Source organism: Taeniopygia guttata, chromosome 4 (assembly GCF_048771995.1).
Source record: "Taeniopygia guttata chromosome 4, bTaeGut7.mat, whole genome shotgun sequence".
NCBI lineage: Eukaryota > Metazoa > Chordata > Aves > Passeriformes > Estrildidae > Taeniopygia > Taeniopygia guttata.
In genome coordinates, this window is record NC_133028.1 from 58,772,676 (window position 1) to 58,792,988 (window position 20,313).

At 36.2% G+C, this 20,313-nt stretch overlaps 1 protein-coding gene across 4 annotated transcripts in view; it reads left to right on the forward strand.

Annotated features, from left to right (window-relative positions):
- The window catches only part of ARHGAP10 (Rho GTPase activating protein 10), a 136,724-nt gene that overhangs the window by 77,313 nt on the left and 39,098 nt on the right, over positions 1–20,313 (forward strand). For all 4 annotated transcript variants that reach the window (XM_072928716.1, XM_072928717.1, XM_072928715.1 and 1 more), the window contains exons 14-18: positions 1,821–1,895; positions 7,057–7,144; positions 8,344–8,402; positions 10,966–11,071; positions 11,694–11,853. In XM_072928716.1, the coding sequence (XP_072784817.1) occupies positions 1,821–1,895; positions 7,057–7,144; positions 8,344–8,402; positions 10,966–11,071; positions 11,694–11,853 (488 nt within the window). The remainder of the gene's footprint in view (positions 1–1,820; positions 1,896–7,056; positions 7,145–8,343; positions 8,403–10,965; positions 11,072–11,693; positions 11,854–20,313) is intronic.

Genomic DNA, 20,313 nt, shown 5'->3' on the forward strand with positions numbered 1-20,313 from the left:
CTTCCTATTTTGAGAAGAACAGTGTTGTGGCCCCATAGCTGTTTTGGTTTTATTCAGTTCATTCTTTTGTGCACAGCTGAGCTGTGAGCATACTCCTGAGCTGTGCATTTTGATGAGTGCAGATAAAATAAAGGAGATCTGGTTTATTCTGTTAATTTGAGCCAGCTCCAAACCTGGCATGTAGCTTAAGGCTCAGCACCATTTCAGCAGTGCCTGCATCCTGGGGAAGAAAAAGGGCTGGTTTTATCCAGGTGGAGCAAGCAAGGCAAGGAGCAGCTGCAGCCCTGGGACAGGGGAAGGAGCAGTGCTGGCAGGGAGGAGTTCAGCAGGCTCAAGAATCTGGGATGGCTGAGAGGCTGCAGACTGTGTGAGGAAGAGGAAGGCATCAGAGAAGAGAGAAAAGTTGCAGCAAGGCTAGGCAGGAAGAGGAGGAGGTAGAAAATGCCAAGTTCTCTCTACCATATTGAGAATTATTGCTGTGTATTATGACTCTGTCTGACAGTAATTCATTAAAAGGTTAATGATTTTTACGTACTTCATCTAATATTTATTTGGGAAGAAACTTTTTCTCATATGACTGGTTTTAATTTTCCTTCTCTGTGTTGGAACAGCTTGGTATTGAAGCTGGGAATTCTCCACAACTCTTCCTTTGTTGAAGGATATTTTGAATAAGAATACCACATAATCTGTTATTTGAAAAGATTTCCTTTGAGTAGAAATGCAGCTATTTTGTGGCATTTCTACTCTTCCAGGCCAGTGTGATTATGAAGGTAGATTGTGTTTGTAGATGGCTGCTTATTATGAGGCCTCTCAAACATCTGTGTACTGTAGTATTTCACCTCCCACTGTCTAGGCTCTGAAACAATGCAGCAGACAAAGACTACCTTATTTTGCCCTTTTTCTTCCCTGCCCCTTCTGTCCCTCCCACTTTTTTAAAATTTATATTCACAGTTTTACTTCCCTGGGGATAAAGCTGGGTAATGGTAAGCAAAAGCAGGGGAAGAAAAGGGGTAGAGAAGTGAATGTATGTGAGATGATGGAAGGGCACAGAGGAATGCCAGGAAAGTGGTCCAGTGCCCATATAGAATGGGAGTAGAGGACTGAAAATACTGTACTGGTTATGGCTCCTCTGTTCATCCCAAGAAAAACTGTTCAGTAGCTTTTGGTGGTGCCTCTGGATGTAACTCTTATGTGGACCACAGTGGGTTGGAATGAGGCCTTGTATCTTAAATGGAAAGCATTTATAAACTTGAAAAAGTACTGATTTTGAGTACTGGGAATAGGCTTAGGTTTTTCTTCATCCAAAATGTTTCAGTCATTTCATAATGGTGGGGAGGGGCAGGGGGAAGAAGTTAAAGTTATTGAAGAAATCTTTAACATTTTTAAATGTTAAAATTAAAATGTTAAATGTTTAAATTTTAAACAAACAAATTTAGCATTTGTTTGTTCAGTTCCTGCATTATTAGAATGTTGCTGTTGATGTACCCAAAATGGAATTTAAAAGATTTGAAATTAGGCTGTGTTTTATTTATTTATTTTCAAGTAAAGCTTTGACCCTGTTTGCTTCTCCTCTCAGTTTCAGAAGTGGAATTGAGGTACATGAAATCTTTATCAAAATATAGCATGAACGTATCTTAAAAACAGAGTAACAAAAGGATTCTTCATTTATAATGTTGTTCTCAGAACTGTTAATATGATGTAGTATCTTTGTCTTTCAACATAATTTGTTGTCTGGGGCAAAAATTTTAATGCTAAATTTGCCTGTGGTTGATCTCATGCTCATGATTTTTTTTTTTTTTTTTTTTTTTTTAATATAATAGGTATAAATGACCAAGGATTGTACAGAGTTGTGGGGGTGAGTTCAAAGGTCCAGAGACTTCTGAGTTTGTTGATGGGTATGCCTCTATTTTACAAATTTTTTTTAAAGATTTTATTTCATGTTGTTTTACTGTCAATATTTAGTTCGTAAAGCACCTTCCAGTAGTTTGCTCTAGTCCATGCAAATAATCACCACACCATTGTAAGTTTCCCTACTTTAGAAAGACCTGGATTACTTGGTATGAATAAATGAATGAATAAAAGAACTACTATGAGACATGTGTAGTAGCAAAGATTGTGGTTTGTGCAAGGTTGATGGAAGTGGGATTAAAGCAGCCTAGGTTGAAGGATCGGATCAGAAAATACAAAATATCAAAGTCAGGAAAGTTTGAAGCTCGTTGCTTCAAGTTTCCACCTTCCTTATCCCATGTCTGGAATGTACAAGTGTACACACCCATGTGTCTGTAGTTACTCACTGTGCAAAATAAGACAGTTAAAGAGCTATTTGGTTTAAGAGGAGTGATATGATATATGTTTTAATAATAACTGTGTGTCGAGGCAGGAGACAGATGGAGAAAGGATTTGGTTTTGTAAACTAAACATCTTAGGCTCTTTTATACCTAGTTAGCTAAAATAATTTGCAGAATTTTTTCTCCCTTTTCTTTCTGGAAATTTTGATGCATATTTAATTTCAATGACTGGAGTTCTCTTGCCACTCTGCTGTCCCTAGGGGAGGGAAAAAGAGAGAAATATTGGCACCTGGATGAAATCCATCATCTCTCACCAAAGTAGTAGCCATGACTGCAGAATGTGCCGTGTTCCCCCATTTCTTGTCCTGAGCACTGACAGTACATGCAGTCAGACAAGACCACTGGGATTAGTTCATTTTTATAGAGCTTCCAAACCTGTCACTTGACAGCAAAGGTCTGATTCTCAGGGATTCATTGGTATGCAAAGAAGCTTGTTTGCAGTTTGCACCAGGCTCTTCTCCAGAACCATGCATGCTCCATCTGTGCTGATAACACAGTGTTCTTTGGCACTGCAAACTGAAGGAAGCCAGAAAGTGAATTCATTTCATTACCCCAGACGTTATGTGAATGACAAAGCGCTTTTATATTATATGCTGCTGTCAGTTCAGTGCCACCTGTAAGACTTTTTCTTTTCCTTCCTTTATTTTTTCAAACAGCCTGTCTCCTCAGAAATGATAAGACATCTTGAGACTTGAGGACCTGCATGTCATATCAATCTGTCATAATGACCTTGCTAAATATTAATTTATGATGTCTTACTTTAATCAATATTAACAGCACCCTGAAGTACTCCATTAGTAAACCTTTAAAATATTACAGAAAAAAGGCTCTTTTTGGAAATACAAACTGGGATTAATAAAAATGACTGATCTATAACAGATTTTCATAGTTGTTTATCTGTGTTGGGGTTAGCCTCAGTAAACAATAACCATCTTTAGCCATTGACCATGGGAAGAATGATGTGCTGTCACTCAGAGAGCCTTGATGAAATGTGTTTGATATCACAAGATGCTTTTCAGTTTTGTTCTTGCTGGCTTAGCTTGGGTGTACAGGTCTGGCAGGCAGATTTTCCTTGCTGCCATTATTGGTATCCAAATTAAATAGACTTAGGTTGCCAGTGGTTCAGTGGCAGCTGGAAGAGTTTACTGGGGATTCCAGCATCTGCTTTTAGTTACTTTTTAAAATCAGGAACATTTTTTGTCATTCCCAAGTTTCATATATTTATTTGACAAAGGAAGAATACAGTGGTATCAAGATGAGGCAAAATACTGAACAGGAAAAAGTTAGGGTGCAAGCAGGTGCTCTTTTCTGATGATTTGTTGAAAGTGATCCTATCTCTGCTCTTTATGTGTCTGTCCTCAGAGGAGAACAAAGAGGGTTCCTTTTTGATATACAGTGGTACAGAGAATTGAAAATGACTGATTAATCCTTTCTCTCTGGACATACTCTTAGATACCCTTTTATATGAAAGATTTTTCAGAATCATAAAGAACTCATATTAACTTTCTGTATTTTAAAATGTTTGATAATATTTCAAAGTATTTTAAGCTACCTATCACTGACCATGAAGTTCACAGTTGGAAAGGCCTTGTGTGAAAGAAGTCTTCCAAATGGTAACCAGGGACATGATCAGGGACATGATTTTCTTTTTTCTTTTTTCTTTTTTTTTTTTTTTTTTTTTTTTTTTTTGTAGTTTTGTATCTTTTTCGGATTATTTTCTGTAGCATTTTAGAAAGTAGACTGAGAGTTAAGAGAGTATGAGAAGACCAACATATGCTTTTCTAGTACTACGAATGCATAGATTTTCAGCTGTAATGCAAAAATCTAGTAGAGCTAAGTCTCTGCAAAATAAGGCTTAGCAATAAAATACATAATTCTACTTAGAAAAAAAAGTTAATTTTACAATTAACTTAGTCTATTAAGTTACCTGTAACTGGTATTATGCTATTTTGCAGCAATGATCCTGTTTAAATTTAAAGGGAGACATCTGGTGAGGAAAACGCTTTCTACCTTTGAAGGGAAAATGTTAAATTTACCAAATACCTCTTTGTAAACAGGGATAGAAAGTCAGAACTTCCAATATTGTGACAATGTATTACAAGCACTGCAGTGTGAGTTGTCAGGAGTCTCAGTTCTGGAAGTGCATCAGGGCCAGTTCCTGTTTCATCGATGATCTGCATTATATATCTGATGTGGCTTATTCCCTGCACGCTGTTACATAGATTTTGTACAGGCCACTGCATGGATCAGCTTTCAGATGGAGCACTGCCTGTGGGAAGGGCCTGCTGAGGACTTGCAGTTTCTGCTGATGAGTTCAGGTTTGATTTCTGATGCTGTCTGGTTTGAAAAATACCAGATATTAAGTGTAACAGGAAGCTTTCATGGATCCCTTGCTGCCACGGGCCGGGCAGGGGCGAGTCCTGCACTGCACCCTGACCGGAACCAAAGAGAGCGAGTTCTCCTGGGAATTCTGCTTTTAACCCCTCTGTGTTCTCAGAGGCGTTACTGCCCTCAGTTGGTCACCCCAAGTGTCAATATTGAAACTAACCTCTTCCTTCTGAGAAGATTCTTTTTCCTGTGTCAAACCACGACACTTGCCTTCCCAAAACTAGCAGGTTTTAAAACAATGACATGGAATTCCTTGTTATTTTCTGTACAGTAGATGACAGTATACATACACATCTATGGTGGGCATACTGCATATGAAAGCAGAGAGAGTCTCCTCCTAACCAACTTAGTGAACTGGACAGTTTTTATAAACTCTGGCTCCCTTATTTTCAGAAAGATTTGCATAAAATTTAGAGTTGATCTGTCAAAAGCTGTTCCTTAGACATGCACAGTTAGTTTTGCAGGCATAAAGTTGCCCTTGAGTGCACAGTGGCTGTTACATGAACAAGTAGCATGAAAAAAGCTAGAGTAATATTTATTAAAACGTGGTTTAAGTTCCAATTCTTACTGCAAAGGGATGTTTGAAGTAGAGGGGGAGAACAGAGCAGGAATAGCAAAATATATTGGGTGGTAGGGCACAGAGCAATGTAAAGCAAATGCCAAACCAAAAATGAAGAAAATGTCTTTAAATCTTGATGACTTCTACAATCAAACCAGGGGTTTGTAGCAGGGCTGTTTCATTTTTTTTTCTCCAAGAGATAATGAAATGTTTCAACAATACTTTCTATTTTTTATTTTAAGAGGCTCACTTTGGATTTCAGATGCCTGTTGTTTTCCTCCCAAAATTCATCAACAAATTTCAATGAACAGAGTGCATACTTGGAATGTAAAGGAGGTTGATGATTATGAAGCAGCTATTTAAAAACTGAATATTACATAGTGATTTAGTAACAAAACCCCCATAGATTTTGTAGCTTCTGATGTCCTGGCAATTTTTTATTTAATTAATTCAGGAGACAAATTTACTTCTCAAAAAAGAGGATTTGAACATGGAAACAGCTAGCATGCTAAAAAGTAAAAAAAAAAAAAAAAAAAAAAAAAGAACCTTATATTTATATTTGAGACAATCCTGAGTATTTTGGGTGGCTAGTAACAGTTTGCTAGAAAATGTTATCTGACCTGTATTTTAAAATGAGGTTTAAATAATTGATATAATAAGGGAGAATATTCAGTTACAGAAATAATTGCTTGGCACAGCTTTTAGAACAAAATTATTTAGTCCCGGTAAAAGGACTGCACCTTTAATCAGGGATCCTAATTTGATTTTTTAAATGTGTCTGTCGTTTGTCTGACAAGCCAAGTAACAAATGAATTCTGAATTGTATGAACGGGTCTACACGTAATCTGCATCAGCCACTGCAGTGCCTGATGGAAACATGTAGCAGTAAATGGTAACAGGAAAGTCAGCAAACACATAGGGCTAGGTTGGCCATATACATGTGCTCTGTTCTTGTGTCAGCTAGCTATGGCTTCCTGCTTTGAAGCCAAAAGGGGTTTTTTTGATTGCAAAATGTTCCAGTGTGCTGTGTTGTGTTTGATCTGTCAGAAAGTCTTCAACCTGATGGGTAATTCAGACAAACCATTTGGTTTGGTCTGTCTTGTTCCAAGACTCTACCAACTAACCTGGGAGAAGGTGGGAGTTCTGTGGTCCTGACAAATGGTCAAGCAAACAAGTATTTCTGGTCCAGTGGCTAAAACTGATCAAGTAAGACAAACATTCAGCAAAGACTCCTTTTCCTACTTTGGAAACATCTCTTAAGTGTTCTCACACAATGCAGAAGGTCATGCTGCACGTTAACTGTTCTCATCAACAGTTTACAAGAAAAACTATGGAAAGGATTTATCACTTATAATAAGAAAGAAAAGAGTAAAAGATAAATTCTTCTTAGACAGTCTTTTTTCCCTAAACTGTTTTTGTACATCTTTCTGTGTTTCTGAACATCTCTGTTTAATTAGACGTGTGAAAATTTCAATTGCTATAGAGATCTTTTTACATGAAGATTGTTTTTAATCCTTCATTAAAGAAAAAAAAACAACAGTAAATAGTTTTAAAAACAAAATATGAAAATGGAATTTATAAACAGATTTGGATCTTTGTTCTTCTTCATATCACTGAATAATAATAAAAAAGGACATTGCTTCTGTCATCATGTGAGCAAACACATAGTGTTGAAAGTCAATGTGTTGCTGTTCATGTAACTCATACTGATTTAGAATTCCCTTTTTTCATGTTCCTTTTCTCTTTCTGGTTATTTTCTAGATTCAAAAACCTGCAATGAAGTTGACCTGGAAAACTCTGTAGATTGGGAAGTGAAGACAATTACTAGTGCTATGAAGCAGTATCTGCGGTAAGGCTGTCTCTTGTTTATTTAGTGTTTTTAGACTATAAATTCTTATTTTAGTTTTCCTATGCAGTATGTTAAGCTGCACTAGTTAGTTTTGCTATGTTTTGGAATAGGAGCTCATTTTGTACAAATACCATGTTTGTTTGCTATTTGTTTTGGGGGAAGCAAAATCCTTCAGCAACACTAATACTCATGTTCATGAGACAAGCCTACTTTGGTGTTAGACACAGAATCATTTCACTGATGGTTCAGAAACCTGAAATGTTACTAAACTTGCTGTGAATCATTACTGAAAATTAGCGAAGATTGTTAAAATTTGTTTCCTTTTTGTGTTTGTGCGGTGGAATGAAAAGGAGAAGGCTGTAAAATTTTTAATTTTTCCTCTTTTCCTTCTGACCCTTGCTCTGATGTTCTGTGTGCAATAGTAATAATATTTTGAGTGTTAAAATTTATAAATAAGAATTTAAAATATGTTTGCTATTCAAATGGCTTTGCCAATTCCTAATAAAGCTATTTTGCTAAATTGCCGAAGAACATAAAATGTCACACTTATGCATCTCTTGTAGTGTAACACAAACATTGTACTTTTAATCTCCTATTTTTATTAAATAAATTATTATAACAACCACTATCAATGAGTGCTGCAGAAATATTGTAAGGACACAGCTCTTCCATAGTATAGAAAAGTATAAAAAAAAAAGGGGCATAATTGTACATGATAAAGTATTTCTCCCCTACAGTATTTCCCATCTGAGTGTTTACTCAGATATGCAATATTTCATGAGCATCAGTAAAGTCAATATAATAAATGGTTTTAACTCTGGTGGTGGTGGTTGTTGTTAGGACCTTAGTGTCTTTCCAGTAAGGCATTGACTTCTCATTCTTAGCATTTAAAATGTGCTAATAAAGAATGAATTGCCCAGTACTTGTGTACAATCTTGGTGTTGTAACTGGAAAGGTATCTTATGATAGAGGTATCACTTCAGCACATGGAAAGGTGAATGGATGCATTTAGTCTTACTTTCCTGATAATACCAAGTTTTCCTTTTGTTCTAGAAATCACTGAATTCAAGGGCCTTTGTAACAATGGTTGCTTCCAGTATGAGAATTATGTTACTGAATGTTATAAAGGCTTCCTAATAAGAGTAAATGCAGCTAGAAGAAAATACAGTTAAATTTATTATATCATCCTTGTTTTACAGAAACCTTCCAGAGCCACTGATGACATACGAGTTGCATGGAGAATTCATCGTTCCTGCCAGTAAATACATGACTGTAGTTCAAATAGAATTTTTTTGTTGTTGTGTCTCGTGACCTCAGGAGCACTCTGCAAACTCAATTCCAGAAAAATGCTTCATCCCAGTAAAAATACAGAAACAAGAAATAATAAATGATTTAAGAATATATTTTAATCAGTATTTAGTTCCAGTGTGTGTCACATGTAATGTGACTGCCTAGCACAGTTTTTACTTTTATGGAAAAACTTTTGGATAGCCAGTGTAAACATTTATTCTTATTATCTTAATTGCACAATGATAAGCATCTACTTAATCTGTGATTTTTTTTTTCTTTCCATTTATAAAGAGTATGAAGCTTAGCAAAAGAAAGTACATTCATTTGAGCTCATTTGAGTCCTTAAGGCACAACTGCCTGACCCTGTTTTTCAGTGTCTTGCTAGCTCTCTGTATAGGCTGGCTTGAATGTTCCTCATGTGTTAGAAGAAAGGAAAGAGCAGGCCAGATTACACTGTGGCAGTTCAAACACAGACTTGGAGAAGACACAACAGCATTTGTAGCTCAGTTTTATGGTATCTAGTGTACATGGAATTTTTTTGGACCAGGATAGAGGGAAGCTGTGTAAGAAAATTTTTGGCAAAGTATCAGACAGATATTTAGCTGATTTTCTTTCCAGCCTGTAGCACGTCTGGCAAACTCTGGAAAGCAAAATTAAAATAAACTTTGAGACAATTGCTTTATCATCTTCAGATTGCTATAATGACTTTCTAGGACTTCAGAATGTGTTTTCTTCTGGTCCTTAATTCAAAATGAGAATTAGCTCAGGAAATTCGTTGCCAAAGCACATGCTAGCAGGCAAGTGCTTAAACAAAATTTGACATCCTTACCTATGTGGTGAGTCTTCACATTTGTATTGAAAAGTGTTAAAATAATTTCTCTACTTCTGAAGTTTTGCCAGCAGTTTCCTCACTTTATTTTTCTTTATATTATATTATTACTTACTTACTATATATTGCTTATATATATACTTTACTATATACTATATAGTATTATTTATATTTTCTTTCTATTTTATTTCAGTAGAGGAATTCAGTTTAAGTTACATGTTTGAGACAGTACGGTGTTTGTCAGTAGTGAACAGCTCAATAAAGGAGTTGGTTCTGGGGAGGGAAATTCAATCAACATTGCAGATCTGAGTTACAGTATGCTCAAAAATAGGTAATCAGGGTTGTTTCCTATGTTGGCTATAAAAAACCAACACTGGAAATAGAATGGAGTGTCCTTTTCCCTGAAACTATTGGATGAGGAGCCTAAATAAAAAGGTTTTCCTTCAGTTCTGTTCCCTTTATGCATATCAGTATAGATTGAAGCTACATGAGCTTTGACTGCGTCTTGTAATTAAATTGTTTAGCCATTCTTTAATTAGAATTTGTGATCTCACATATACACAAAATAATCTCACTTTAAAGAAGGCCTCTTTTTTCTATGAGAATTTTGTAGTAGCTCCCTAGAAATTAAAGATTTTGCTTTTTGGTAGCCTTTTTTCTTGCAATCTGTGCAGGGGTATTCACTACAAAATAATGAAATACAGCCCTAAAATTTACAGCAATATGCAAAGAAAAAAAAAATCTGAAGCAATATGCACTGAAGAATCTGAAGAAATTGTGGTATTTTATAGGAAATACACTTAACAATCAAAGTTTCCTTTGAGAAAAATGGGACCTGATCAGTCCCTCATGTCAAAACTTCTTGCATTCAGAATAAAGTCTAAATTTTTCTCATTCTGCACTTTCTAGTAAGTATTACTATAGGCAATAGAAATGCTTCAATTCCTCTCATTATAACCACTACAGAGATGTAATTTTGTGATTTAATGCAATTTGAATTAGGAAGATGGTTTATTTTCATTTTCACAGGTTCTTGTTTTCATCTGTGTACCGTGAAACATGTAGGGGCCAAATTTATTCGATTTGACAATCGACATAAAAAAATAAAAGCTTTTTGCTTATCTATATTTCTGTACTGTACTAGAGATGCCATTGTTATTCAGAACCTTTGTCATAGTAGTCTCTGTAGGATTTTTTGCATGTTTATTCTTCTGTGTCTTCAGAGGTCATTAGGTTTTCTAAGCATTTTGGATCTGCATGCAGTTTCCAATGCAAGGTAGCCTAAATGCAGTATCATTAGGTGCACAGTACCAACAAAATTGAATTCTAATCATGAGGACCATCAGTTAATGATGCTGAGGTGGAAAGCATCGCTGCTCACCTTGCAGTGTATTTCTAAGCAGATGTGCCCAATGCAGCAAAATAATAACTGCGTCTATCAGTCTTTAAAAATAGATAAACAAAGGCATCCTGCAGGTGGATTGAAAGATAAGTTCTCAAAATAAGTAAATAAGTTGATAATTCTAGAACACTATTACTTGTGAAAACAAGCACATATGTTCAGTGTTGCTATGTTTGGAGAAACATAAGTGGTGAAGTGTGTGCAGTGTGTTTCCAAGCAGGGGTGAGAGAAGATTTGTGTTTTTGTGGATCTCATTTTATTTTAATTTTATTTTGAGATATTTATTTCTATATCCCACAGAAAGTGGGAGTCCGGAATCTCGAGTCAATGCTGTTCACTTCTTGGTCCACAAACTCCCAGAAAAGAACAAAGAGATGCTGGAAATTTTGGTGAAACATTTAGCAAAGTGAGTGCTGTGACCTGCTTTCCTGCCTTGTCAGAATTCTTGTCTTTACCTTTCTTTAACTACAAAGGGCTTTAGTGAAGTGTGGCTGGAGCTAAAGCCCATTTTGATGCTGTCATCCTCAACCCCAAGAACCAAACGTGCAAAAGCAGACAAGACATTTAACTCACGCTGTGCATATTTTGGCGGGAAAGGCAGAAATCTAAGACATTAATGAAGCCATAGAAGTATTTACTTTAGCAGTCCTGCCAGCAGCTGAGGGCTTGATTGAAGTGAGAAAGGGAACATTATACTTTCTTTTCACAAATTCTAGCAGAGGGAATAGTGGAGATCTCTTAGCAAATTTAAGTTGGTTTCACACTTGCCCTGGTCCAAGGCTAAGTGCATTTTATATATTTAAGTTCAGTAAGAGGCTGGTTTTCTTTTTAAGATGCCAGTAGAAGAATGGCATTTCAGTTTTCCAGAATTTAGTCAGACTTTATTTGGAGAAACTTTGCACCAAAAAAACTTCTTAAACATAGATTAAGGAAATGTAACGTTTTCATTCGTAGACTGCAGTTTCCAACGGTAATGGAAATTTTTCATAACCCATTTCCTGTTTTTTCCTTCAATTCTTTTCAAAAAGCGTTTCAAAGCATGCCAAGATGAATCTAATGACTGTGGCAAACCTAGGGGTAGTATTTGGACCAACCTTAATGAGACCACAGGAAGAAACTGTAGCAGCCATCATGGATCTGAAGTTTCAGAATATTGTCGTTGAAATACTGATAGAAAATCACGAGAAGGTAAATTTTGCTACGTTTTCACATTTCTGAACATTATCTGAAACAATCTGCTAGCCTTAATGGGGTTAAGCAAGGAGTTAAGCATGAAATTAAACTAATAGTTTAATTCTAAAGAATATTTTCTATACACTGTATGCTTTTGGTTATTTATCCTTGATAATCATTCCTGTTCATGGATGAACTGACATTTCAGAATGCATATTTCGTGGCAATAGTAGTGCTTCTGTGTGCATAGTACACCAGTAGATTTGCATTATGATACTTGCATTTGCTTTTTTTCGGAGCAAAAGTGATACAAAACTAGAAAAGAGAAAGCCCAAATTCAGTTTCTAGCTCTTCCATCAATGCTCTTTCATCACTTTGACCAGGCTCTGAATTAATGGTTCTGTCTTCACTTTATCTCAGAGTTCTCAGAGTAAAAAAGACAACTTTACTGTACTCTGAATTTTATGTATTATGTATTATTAAGCATTATGAGAGAACCAGATATTAACACTTCCTTTGTTTTCAGCTGAATGTGTGTTATTTTAAGCCTTTGTATTTGAGGTAGTACTGAAAATAGAAATTGTTGTTGCTGCTTTACTAAAGTTGCCAGTTACTAAAGTGCCTCACATGTACAAGGTACTGTCCAGGATATCACTGACTGTAATCCGGGACCTGAAATAAAAAATAAAAATAGTAGGAAAGTAATTTACTTGTTTCCTTATTTGGATACTCATTTGGGAGTCCCTTGTGTCTAATTGACTTTTGTGACTGGATGTTTAAGGTACTTTGTACTGGGAGATGGACAGCATCTCCCTAATTCTTACTGTCAAAAAAAAAAAAAAGTGCTTTGGAAAAATCCCAAGATATGCTTTTTCCTCTCCTGCCAGGGTGTTTTAATAACATGTAGAGGTTGAGTTGTGTTTATTCAAATCACCACAGATTAGCACCATCCTATTATTATGCCAGCTCAGTCACATGTCTCTTAAAACTGGACATCAATTTTACATTTGAAACATTAGTGGCCTTTCTTTCTCCTCTGAAAATGTGGAGAAGTGAGGAGTGGAAAGTGCATCAGTATAATACTGCATCATTTTCCATAATTTCTTGGTTTTATGCCTTCTTTAGAACTAGAAGGTATAATTTTATAGGAATTTCTGTCATTTCACTGCCAATTCTAACAGTGAACTTGTCATCAGTGGTCTGCCTGCAGCAACCTCTCCCATTCTAGACCTGCTTCCAAAATGGAAGGCAGCCCCAAGTGTGACCTTTGTGTGTTTATAACAAAGGCAATGGAGAGGTGTGTTGAGTTACTGCAAAAATTTTATAGTCAAACTGAGTATGCTGCTTTTACAAGTGACATTTCTTCATTTAGAGCAGACCAAGGGCCTACTTTTAAAGGCAAGCAAGATCATTGCCAGTTTAATGTTTGTTTTATGTTGTTATTTTAAATTTCTATGCATTTCAGATTTTCTGAGTGTCTTGCATTAGATATTTTTATTTATAGCCCCGGTGAAGTCCTAGGAAATGTAACCGGCTGTGGGTTAAAGTATTTTAAAATATTTCATTCAGCCACTACTCTGACTGCTAATTTTTAGCAGCTTCTGCTGATAGGAGCAAAGTTTGGAATTGTAGGAGAGTGATGGATTCAAGATGGAGATGCGCTGGCCCTTCACACTCGGTGCATATGTAATTTCCAGTACTCCAGTAATTTCTGGTACTCTGCAGAGAGGCATTTCTTTTCCCTTGCAGCAAAGGAAATGATAAACAAACTTTCCAATTCTAGAAGCAGGAGCCATCAGTATTTCTGGTACAAATAACAGAAACCTGGTAGGCAGAATGGTAAAAAATGATTAGGATTCCTCAAATATTTTCAAATTCCATCAATGCCCATTATGTGTTTTGTGGATAGCTTTATTGAATGAGAATTACTATTCATTTTTAGGAAGAGATATAATTGGGTTACTGGGCTTTGAAATCGTGGTGCAGTCATTCCAGTATCATCACTTTTTGTTCTAATTAGAGAATTTCTGTGCGATGAATGTGTGGAAACCTGAACACAATGACTTGCCCTAAGATAAAAGTATCATGCTTAGTGAATAAGCTGGTTTTGTTTGGTTTTTTTTTTTTGTTTTGGTTTTTTTAAATTTATTTTTAAGCTTCATTGATACATACATTTATGTACTGCTGGCTAGAAACCAGTCAGTACCACTTCTACCTTGTTTATGGGCTGCATATGTGCCTCCAATCCATGTCTATGAACCAACTGGAGTGTGTTGAGGAGGGGATGTTTTGCAAAAAGCTGAGATTGGAACACTGAAGCTACACCATACAGCCTGATATGTTGCACAACGATTAAGAGTAGGAAGGGATAGAAGAGCATCAGGTAGGGAATTGTTTAGCTCCTGTCAGTTCTAGGCAGGACTCTGTCAGGCAGAGTATTTCATAGGGCCTACTTAGAAGGTGAGCTGCAGATCTCTGCTTTGAAAGAAAAAGACAAAAACTAGACCCAAGCTGAGATATTTTACTTAGTACTGTCAGAACTACCTGCTGTGGAAGCAAGGACAGTCCAGAGGATATTTAAACATGTAAAATGTCTTGCTTTGCTTCTGTCCTATGGCTATAGTGGAAGGACAGCCACATTTTGTGTCCTGTATCTTTCCCTTCACTAAAGAAGAAAATTCATGTTTGTGTCTCATCATTATGTTTATTTTGCATTGAGGCAGCAAGCTCAGGAGCTGACTGGAGCTATGTTTGTACAGTGCCTGGAGCAATCTTGGCCTTTAGGTAATCTTCTAATGAAGTCTTAGTCAACTTATCCCCGAAGAAAAGGTTTTGATTTCTCTTCTTTGCCTTTGCCAAATGAATTTTAAGGGTTTCAATTAATTTTTCTTCCCATGGGCTTAACAGATTGGAAATCATGGGCATTTCAGCTCTTCTGGTCTTTTCTCTGACTTATGGTGAGGAAGAAGGGTCCATGCCATGGCAGCATGAAGAGCATGCACATATTTATCTTGCTGTTTGTTATAGTGTTCTGGCATCTTATTGGAGTGAATGTCACTATTCAAACAGCTTGTTTATTTGCCATTTAGAAATGCCTCAGTGGTAATGTGAGCCATTTTGGTTTCTCAATTCCCTGAACATTATTTTAAGAAGAAAAAAAAGGCACCAGGATAAAAAAAAAGTCTAAGAAATGAAAGAAGATGAGGGAGGAGGTTGGAATAAAAATCTCAGTGGGACTGAAATATTTAAACCAGCGTATGGGGGAGGAAAGAATAGTGAGTACAAATAGCAAGATTATAAAAACAGAAAGAAGATGAAAATTACATTGAAAGAAAATTAGAAGGAAAAAAGCAAGGGGCTAGACCTAGAAGTTCCTTCTAGAGATTGAAAGACCAGAATCTGAGGAAAGGGGATAGGCTTTGTAAAATATATTTTTTCTCAAATTCAAACAACCTATGGGCAAAAGTATCTCAAAGACACTCAAACTGAAAAGCTCAGTATTTCCTATATATAGGGCAGATACCTTTTCCCCATCAGACTCTCTATAAAGGGGAAGGATTTTACATATTTTAGACAAAATGTCTTTGATATGTTCAAAACAGTTTTAAGGGGATTTTTTTTAATGAAATACTTTTTTTTTTGTACCTTGGGCACTTTCATAATTTATTTTTTAAACTAAAAAAGGAAGAGAAGAATTTAATACTACTGAGCTCTTAAGCCAACATCAACTTCATGTAGTAATCCTTGAAAAATCTTGTCTTAAAATGTATTAGAGTGCATAATACATGCAACATTCGTGAGACAGAAGGAATGGAAATGGATGGAGTCAGTTTGTTTCAGAGCATGAAGCAGCACAGACTCCTCGTGGCAATCTAGCAGTTCTGTTGTAGGTAAATGCTTTAGGGTGGAATGCCACACCACCACATAAACTTAAGACTGTTTTTTGGCAACAGAGCAGATCTTTTGAAGGGACACATGAGAGTTACTAAAGAGGGTTTGTTTTGACCTTCCTGTTGCTTTGCCTTTGGCTGCAAAGGAGGACCAAGAAGCAGCACAGTGTTATTATGGTGGTTTGCTGTTGTGCAGCAATTTGAAACCTCCACAAGCTGAATGTTTCTCAAGTCAACAAACACTGGACTTGGAGGGGGGAAAATGACATTAAAATATCTCCATTAGCATTATCTCAAATATCTCCATTAGATATAAAAAATATCTCCATTAGAGTTTGTGGTAAAAACACGTGAGGGTATTCAGGAGGGCATTCAGCACATGCTGAACTTGAAGCATGTAAGTAATCAGAAGTGTCATTGAAACTGTTCCTGAACTTAATTCTAATTACATGCCTTAATATTGGCTGAGTCTGAAGCAGAAAGGGCAACAGACACAACAAAGAAGTTCTAGTAGGAGTCAGAGCAGCTCTTTTGTTCCACTGTAGTGTGAGCAAACTCTTTAAATCCTTTCTCTGCTCTGTAGATAGCATAAAGCCCTTCCATATGAGACACACACATGTGGTGGTAAATTGACTGCAATTTGTTTGTTTGTTTTTTAAAAGACTCCAGTTTTCTAAATGTGGTCTATGCATGGTAAGAAGACTGAATATCAAATCTCTACTCATGTTTGTGTCTGCAGTTGATGGTATTAGAAGCAGTCTGGATCAATACCTGGATTGGTATGCTGCTAGACTGGTCCAAAAGAAACAAAACATGCACTGTGAGAAATCATATTATGTTAATTAAGAAAATCAAAACAAAAGTAATGATCTCAGGGGTGGAAGAGACCTGCTGAGATGCTGTACTACAAATACATGGCACATAGAAATAGTATACAGATTTCTGACTTCTTGATTTGCCTACTGTATTTACAGTTAATTTGGGGGAACCTCCCTCTACTTTATACAAAATTTCAAAGTGATAGAGATCTCATCTTGTGCTTCCCACAAGCAATGTTCTTAAGTTAGTAAAGAGAAAGGATAAAGGAGTAGCATTCAAGTGACTAATATTTGCGTCAGTCTTGATGGTCAGGGTGCTGTGCTTACATGTGTGGAGGAGGAAGCAAGGGATAAGTCCTTATGGAGACTGCAAAAATGGATGTTCTTAAATAAAATCTTGTTAATAAAAGAAAATATTCTGTAAGATATTGCAGGAGGCATGAAGAGGGGAAAAGTTGTTGCAATTCTGAAATGTTTAAAAAGTAAATTCTCATGCAGAAACTGTGTGACATAATGTGTTTTGCATGTACACTTTGGAATTCTAGTAAGCTTTTGCCTTGCCAGAAGGGCTAGTGTACTTCAAACCATTAAACATTTTTGTATTAAAAATACATGGCAGTCAGCTGATAATACTTTTATTTCCAATATTTTCCAGTGCATGCTTCTTGCACTAATAAAGCATCAATATTTCATTTAGACATACAATAGAACAGCATGTTCTTTATCTCCAAAGAGCCTATAGTCATAATGCGAGGTAAAAAATGTATTTGAACAAAAACAATGAGCAGAAAATACTTGAAAAAGCAATGATGGTATAAATCCTTGTAATGGTAGCAAGGATATCTGTGAAAATGCTTGTGAGATTGCAGGGTGAGATTGGCTGCAGTTGGAACTGTGTCATTTGCAATAATCTTGAAGGTCTTGTCATTTCATTCTTATGCTTTGCTTGGTGACAGTGTGGTAGGGGGAAAAATGTGGGTTTTTATATTAAATTGTATTATTCATAAAATCTGCAGTAAAATATATGTATATATGTATATATATATATGGTGGTTTTGTGTGTGTATATACACACATATATATTTTATGTTTTTACATAAATATATGTTTATTACAAATGAAGGGGCGATACCTGTGCTGTGTTTGGCCATAGTTGTTGTTTTTGCTTGGTCTTGACCTTGGTTTCCAATGCCGTCTTTCATCCTCTTAGGACTTCTCACACTCTTTATAAAAGAAAATACATGCAAACATTCTTCTTCTGCATTATTTTCCTTTGAGAAGTGTGTCATGTTTTAGAAATCAAGGTAATTATATTGACTATTCAATCTTTTAATTTTAAGGCATTTCTCTGCTATTTTAAGTAGTTCCTGTAACTAAACAAGATACACATAGCTATTATATGTAACAGGGAAAGATAACCTTTCTAGAATACTCTCCTTGGTGTGAGTTAAGAGTAGGTGAGCACAGAAGTGAAGGTGAACCTGCTGCTCCTGCTGGTGCAGTGGACAAATGTGGAGGTATTCCCAGTCTGGTATGTGGTTAACTCTCTCATTTCCCTTGGTGGCTAAAATGGATTGGTTGATAGCAGAGAATGGGCTGCCATCAGGAGCATTTTTCTCATGAACTGTTAAAAGGTGGAGCGCCATGTGATACAGTGGAAGCTGCAGTCTTTGTATCAGGAGTGCTACTTTTAGAAAGGCTGACTCAACAAACTCGTAATTCGTGAGCGAGCAAAGGACACACATTTTTAACCTTAGTATGGTTTTATTTTTTTTCTTCCCGCTCCTTTGCAGCTGTCCTCCACACTGTAGTGTTGTGTCTTGCAGGCTTTTTAGTTCCTTCAAAACTTGAAGTACACAGTTAAACACAATCAGGGCAAATGAGTGCCTGTTAGAGTCTACTGATACATCAGGTCTGTCTGAAACTTCACTGGGTTCTTTTGTCACTCTTGTAGTTTGCAGATTGTCCAGATTTGTAGTAGTTCTTGTATAAGAAGAGCCGACAGCAGATACTCCAGTCAGAAGTGGATCACAAATCCCTGTAAGCAATGTTTCATTTAGTTGGGGGTGATCCAGCTGCCAGGCAGATGGGCTCAGCAAATGATATCTTTGCAATAAAGAAAAGGTTGTCTTGGATGGATTAAATTTTAATTTATTTATTTAGAGAACTCTGTGCTTTGGCTCACAGCCAAGGATGATTCCTGTTTCTTGTTTTGACTTACACCTGGTTACTTTCCAGGCTGCATCCTCTTTTGCACTGTAATTCAGCAGTGGGTGCCAGGCAGCATCCAAGAGCCTTATTGCTGCTGTCTGGTTGGTGGCCCTTTAGAGACTGAGCCACGGGTAGTTTTCAGCTCTGGATCTGATTTTACCTCCCATCCCCAATACAATGATTGTGAATAATGTAGAAAGGTATTTTGTGGTTTGTAGCCGAATTCAAGCCTCCAAATACAAAGCCTCAGAAAACCTGCATCTTGTGCAATCTCACAGAAAGCCGTGCACAGCAAATCATACTCTGCAGTATGTAAGTGTTGAAGTGCAAAAGACAGGATAGCTAATTAGAGGCAGGCACACCTGTATTGGAGTGGACATCATGGTAACATTTGGGAAGTAAGTAATTTAAGAATTCTGATGAAGTGGTTGATAATTTTTCTTGGATAATTCTGTAAACGTTTAAAAATATTGAATATTATTTTTAGAAGTAATCAACTTTAATCACATTTTGCACACTGAACACATATTCTGTTTAGATAGCAATAATTCCTAGTGCATGTAGTTTTTATTTATTGAATTGTGTTTGTGAACAAGAAAAAGAAATAGATACTTTGACTAAAACCAGGAATGTAACATGTTGATCTAACATTGTCCATAGTAAAGTAAAAATATGAACCAGTAAGAAACTTCAGTAGCAAAGGATAGTTTTTAAAAAGATTTCAGTACTCTGGAAGTTTTATAAAACTGTTAGAAGTGGTGCAGAAATCGGTTTTGAAATAAAACTTTTGTCCTAGCGCTCTAGGAGTTGATATTTTGTAACTTCTATTATGATTAAACTTTTAATAATTGCAATTAGCTTCTGTAATCCCTTCAAATAGGGAATAAAAACCCTAGAACTTTTCATGTTATTGAATGTGGTTTTTACTGTTAAAAAATGGATTACAATTAGTGTGCAATTAGTGGCTAGTGGTTATAATTAGTGGCTGAACTATTGTAGTAGTATTTTAGGATGCTTATTTTCACCTTGCAATTTCTGAAATGCTTATGTCTACACTAAAAGACATCATTGACATAAAAGACATCATTGCTTTGGTTTCAGAAAATGGCAAAAAGCAGGGTACGACCATTGTCTTCATTATCCTAAGAGGAAAAAAATGTTGAAAATTAATCTGAGTAAGAGCACACTGTGAACCACAAAGACAGTTCACATTTTTTTAGTGTTTTTGTCTCTGATATAAATATATGAGTTTTGGTTTTGTGCAGATTGATGGTTTTAACCTGAATTAGGCTTGCATTACATTGAAAAGAAGCTAAGTCAAGGAAAAGACCGTGGTGATAAGCTCCTCTTGGACTGTCCCGTTAACTGCTAATGTATAAGGTATTCTTTGATCAGAATATATTATATCCAGTTGTCATGGAAATGCAAGGAGTACCATAGGGATAAAAAGTGTAAGGGGACAGCAGTACATGTGCTGTAGCTGGATGGTGTTTTATATTATTCAGTGAACATTAGTGGAGGTGTCTGTGTTTGTATCTTTTATTTAACAATGGCAA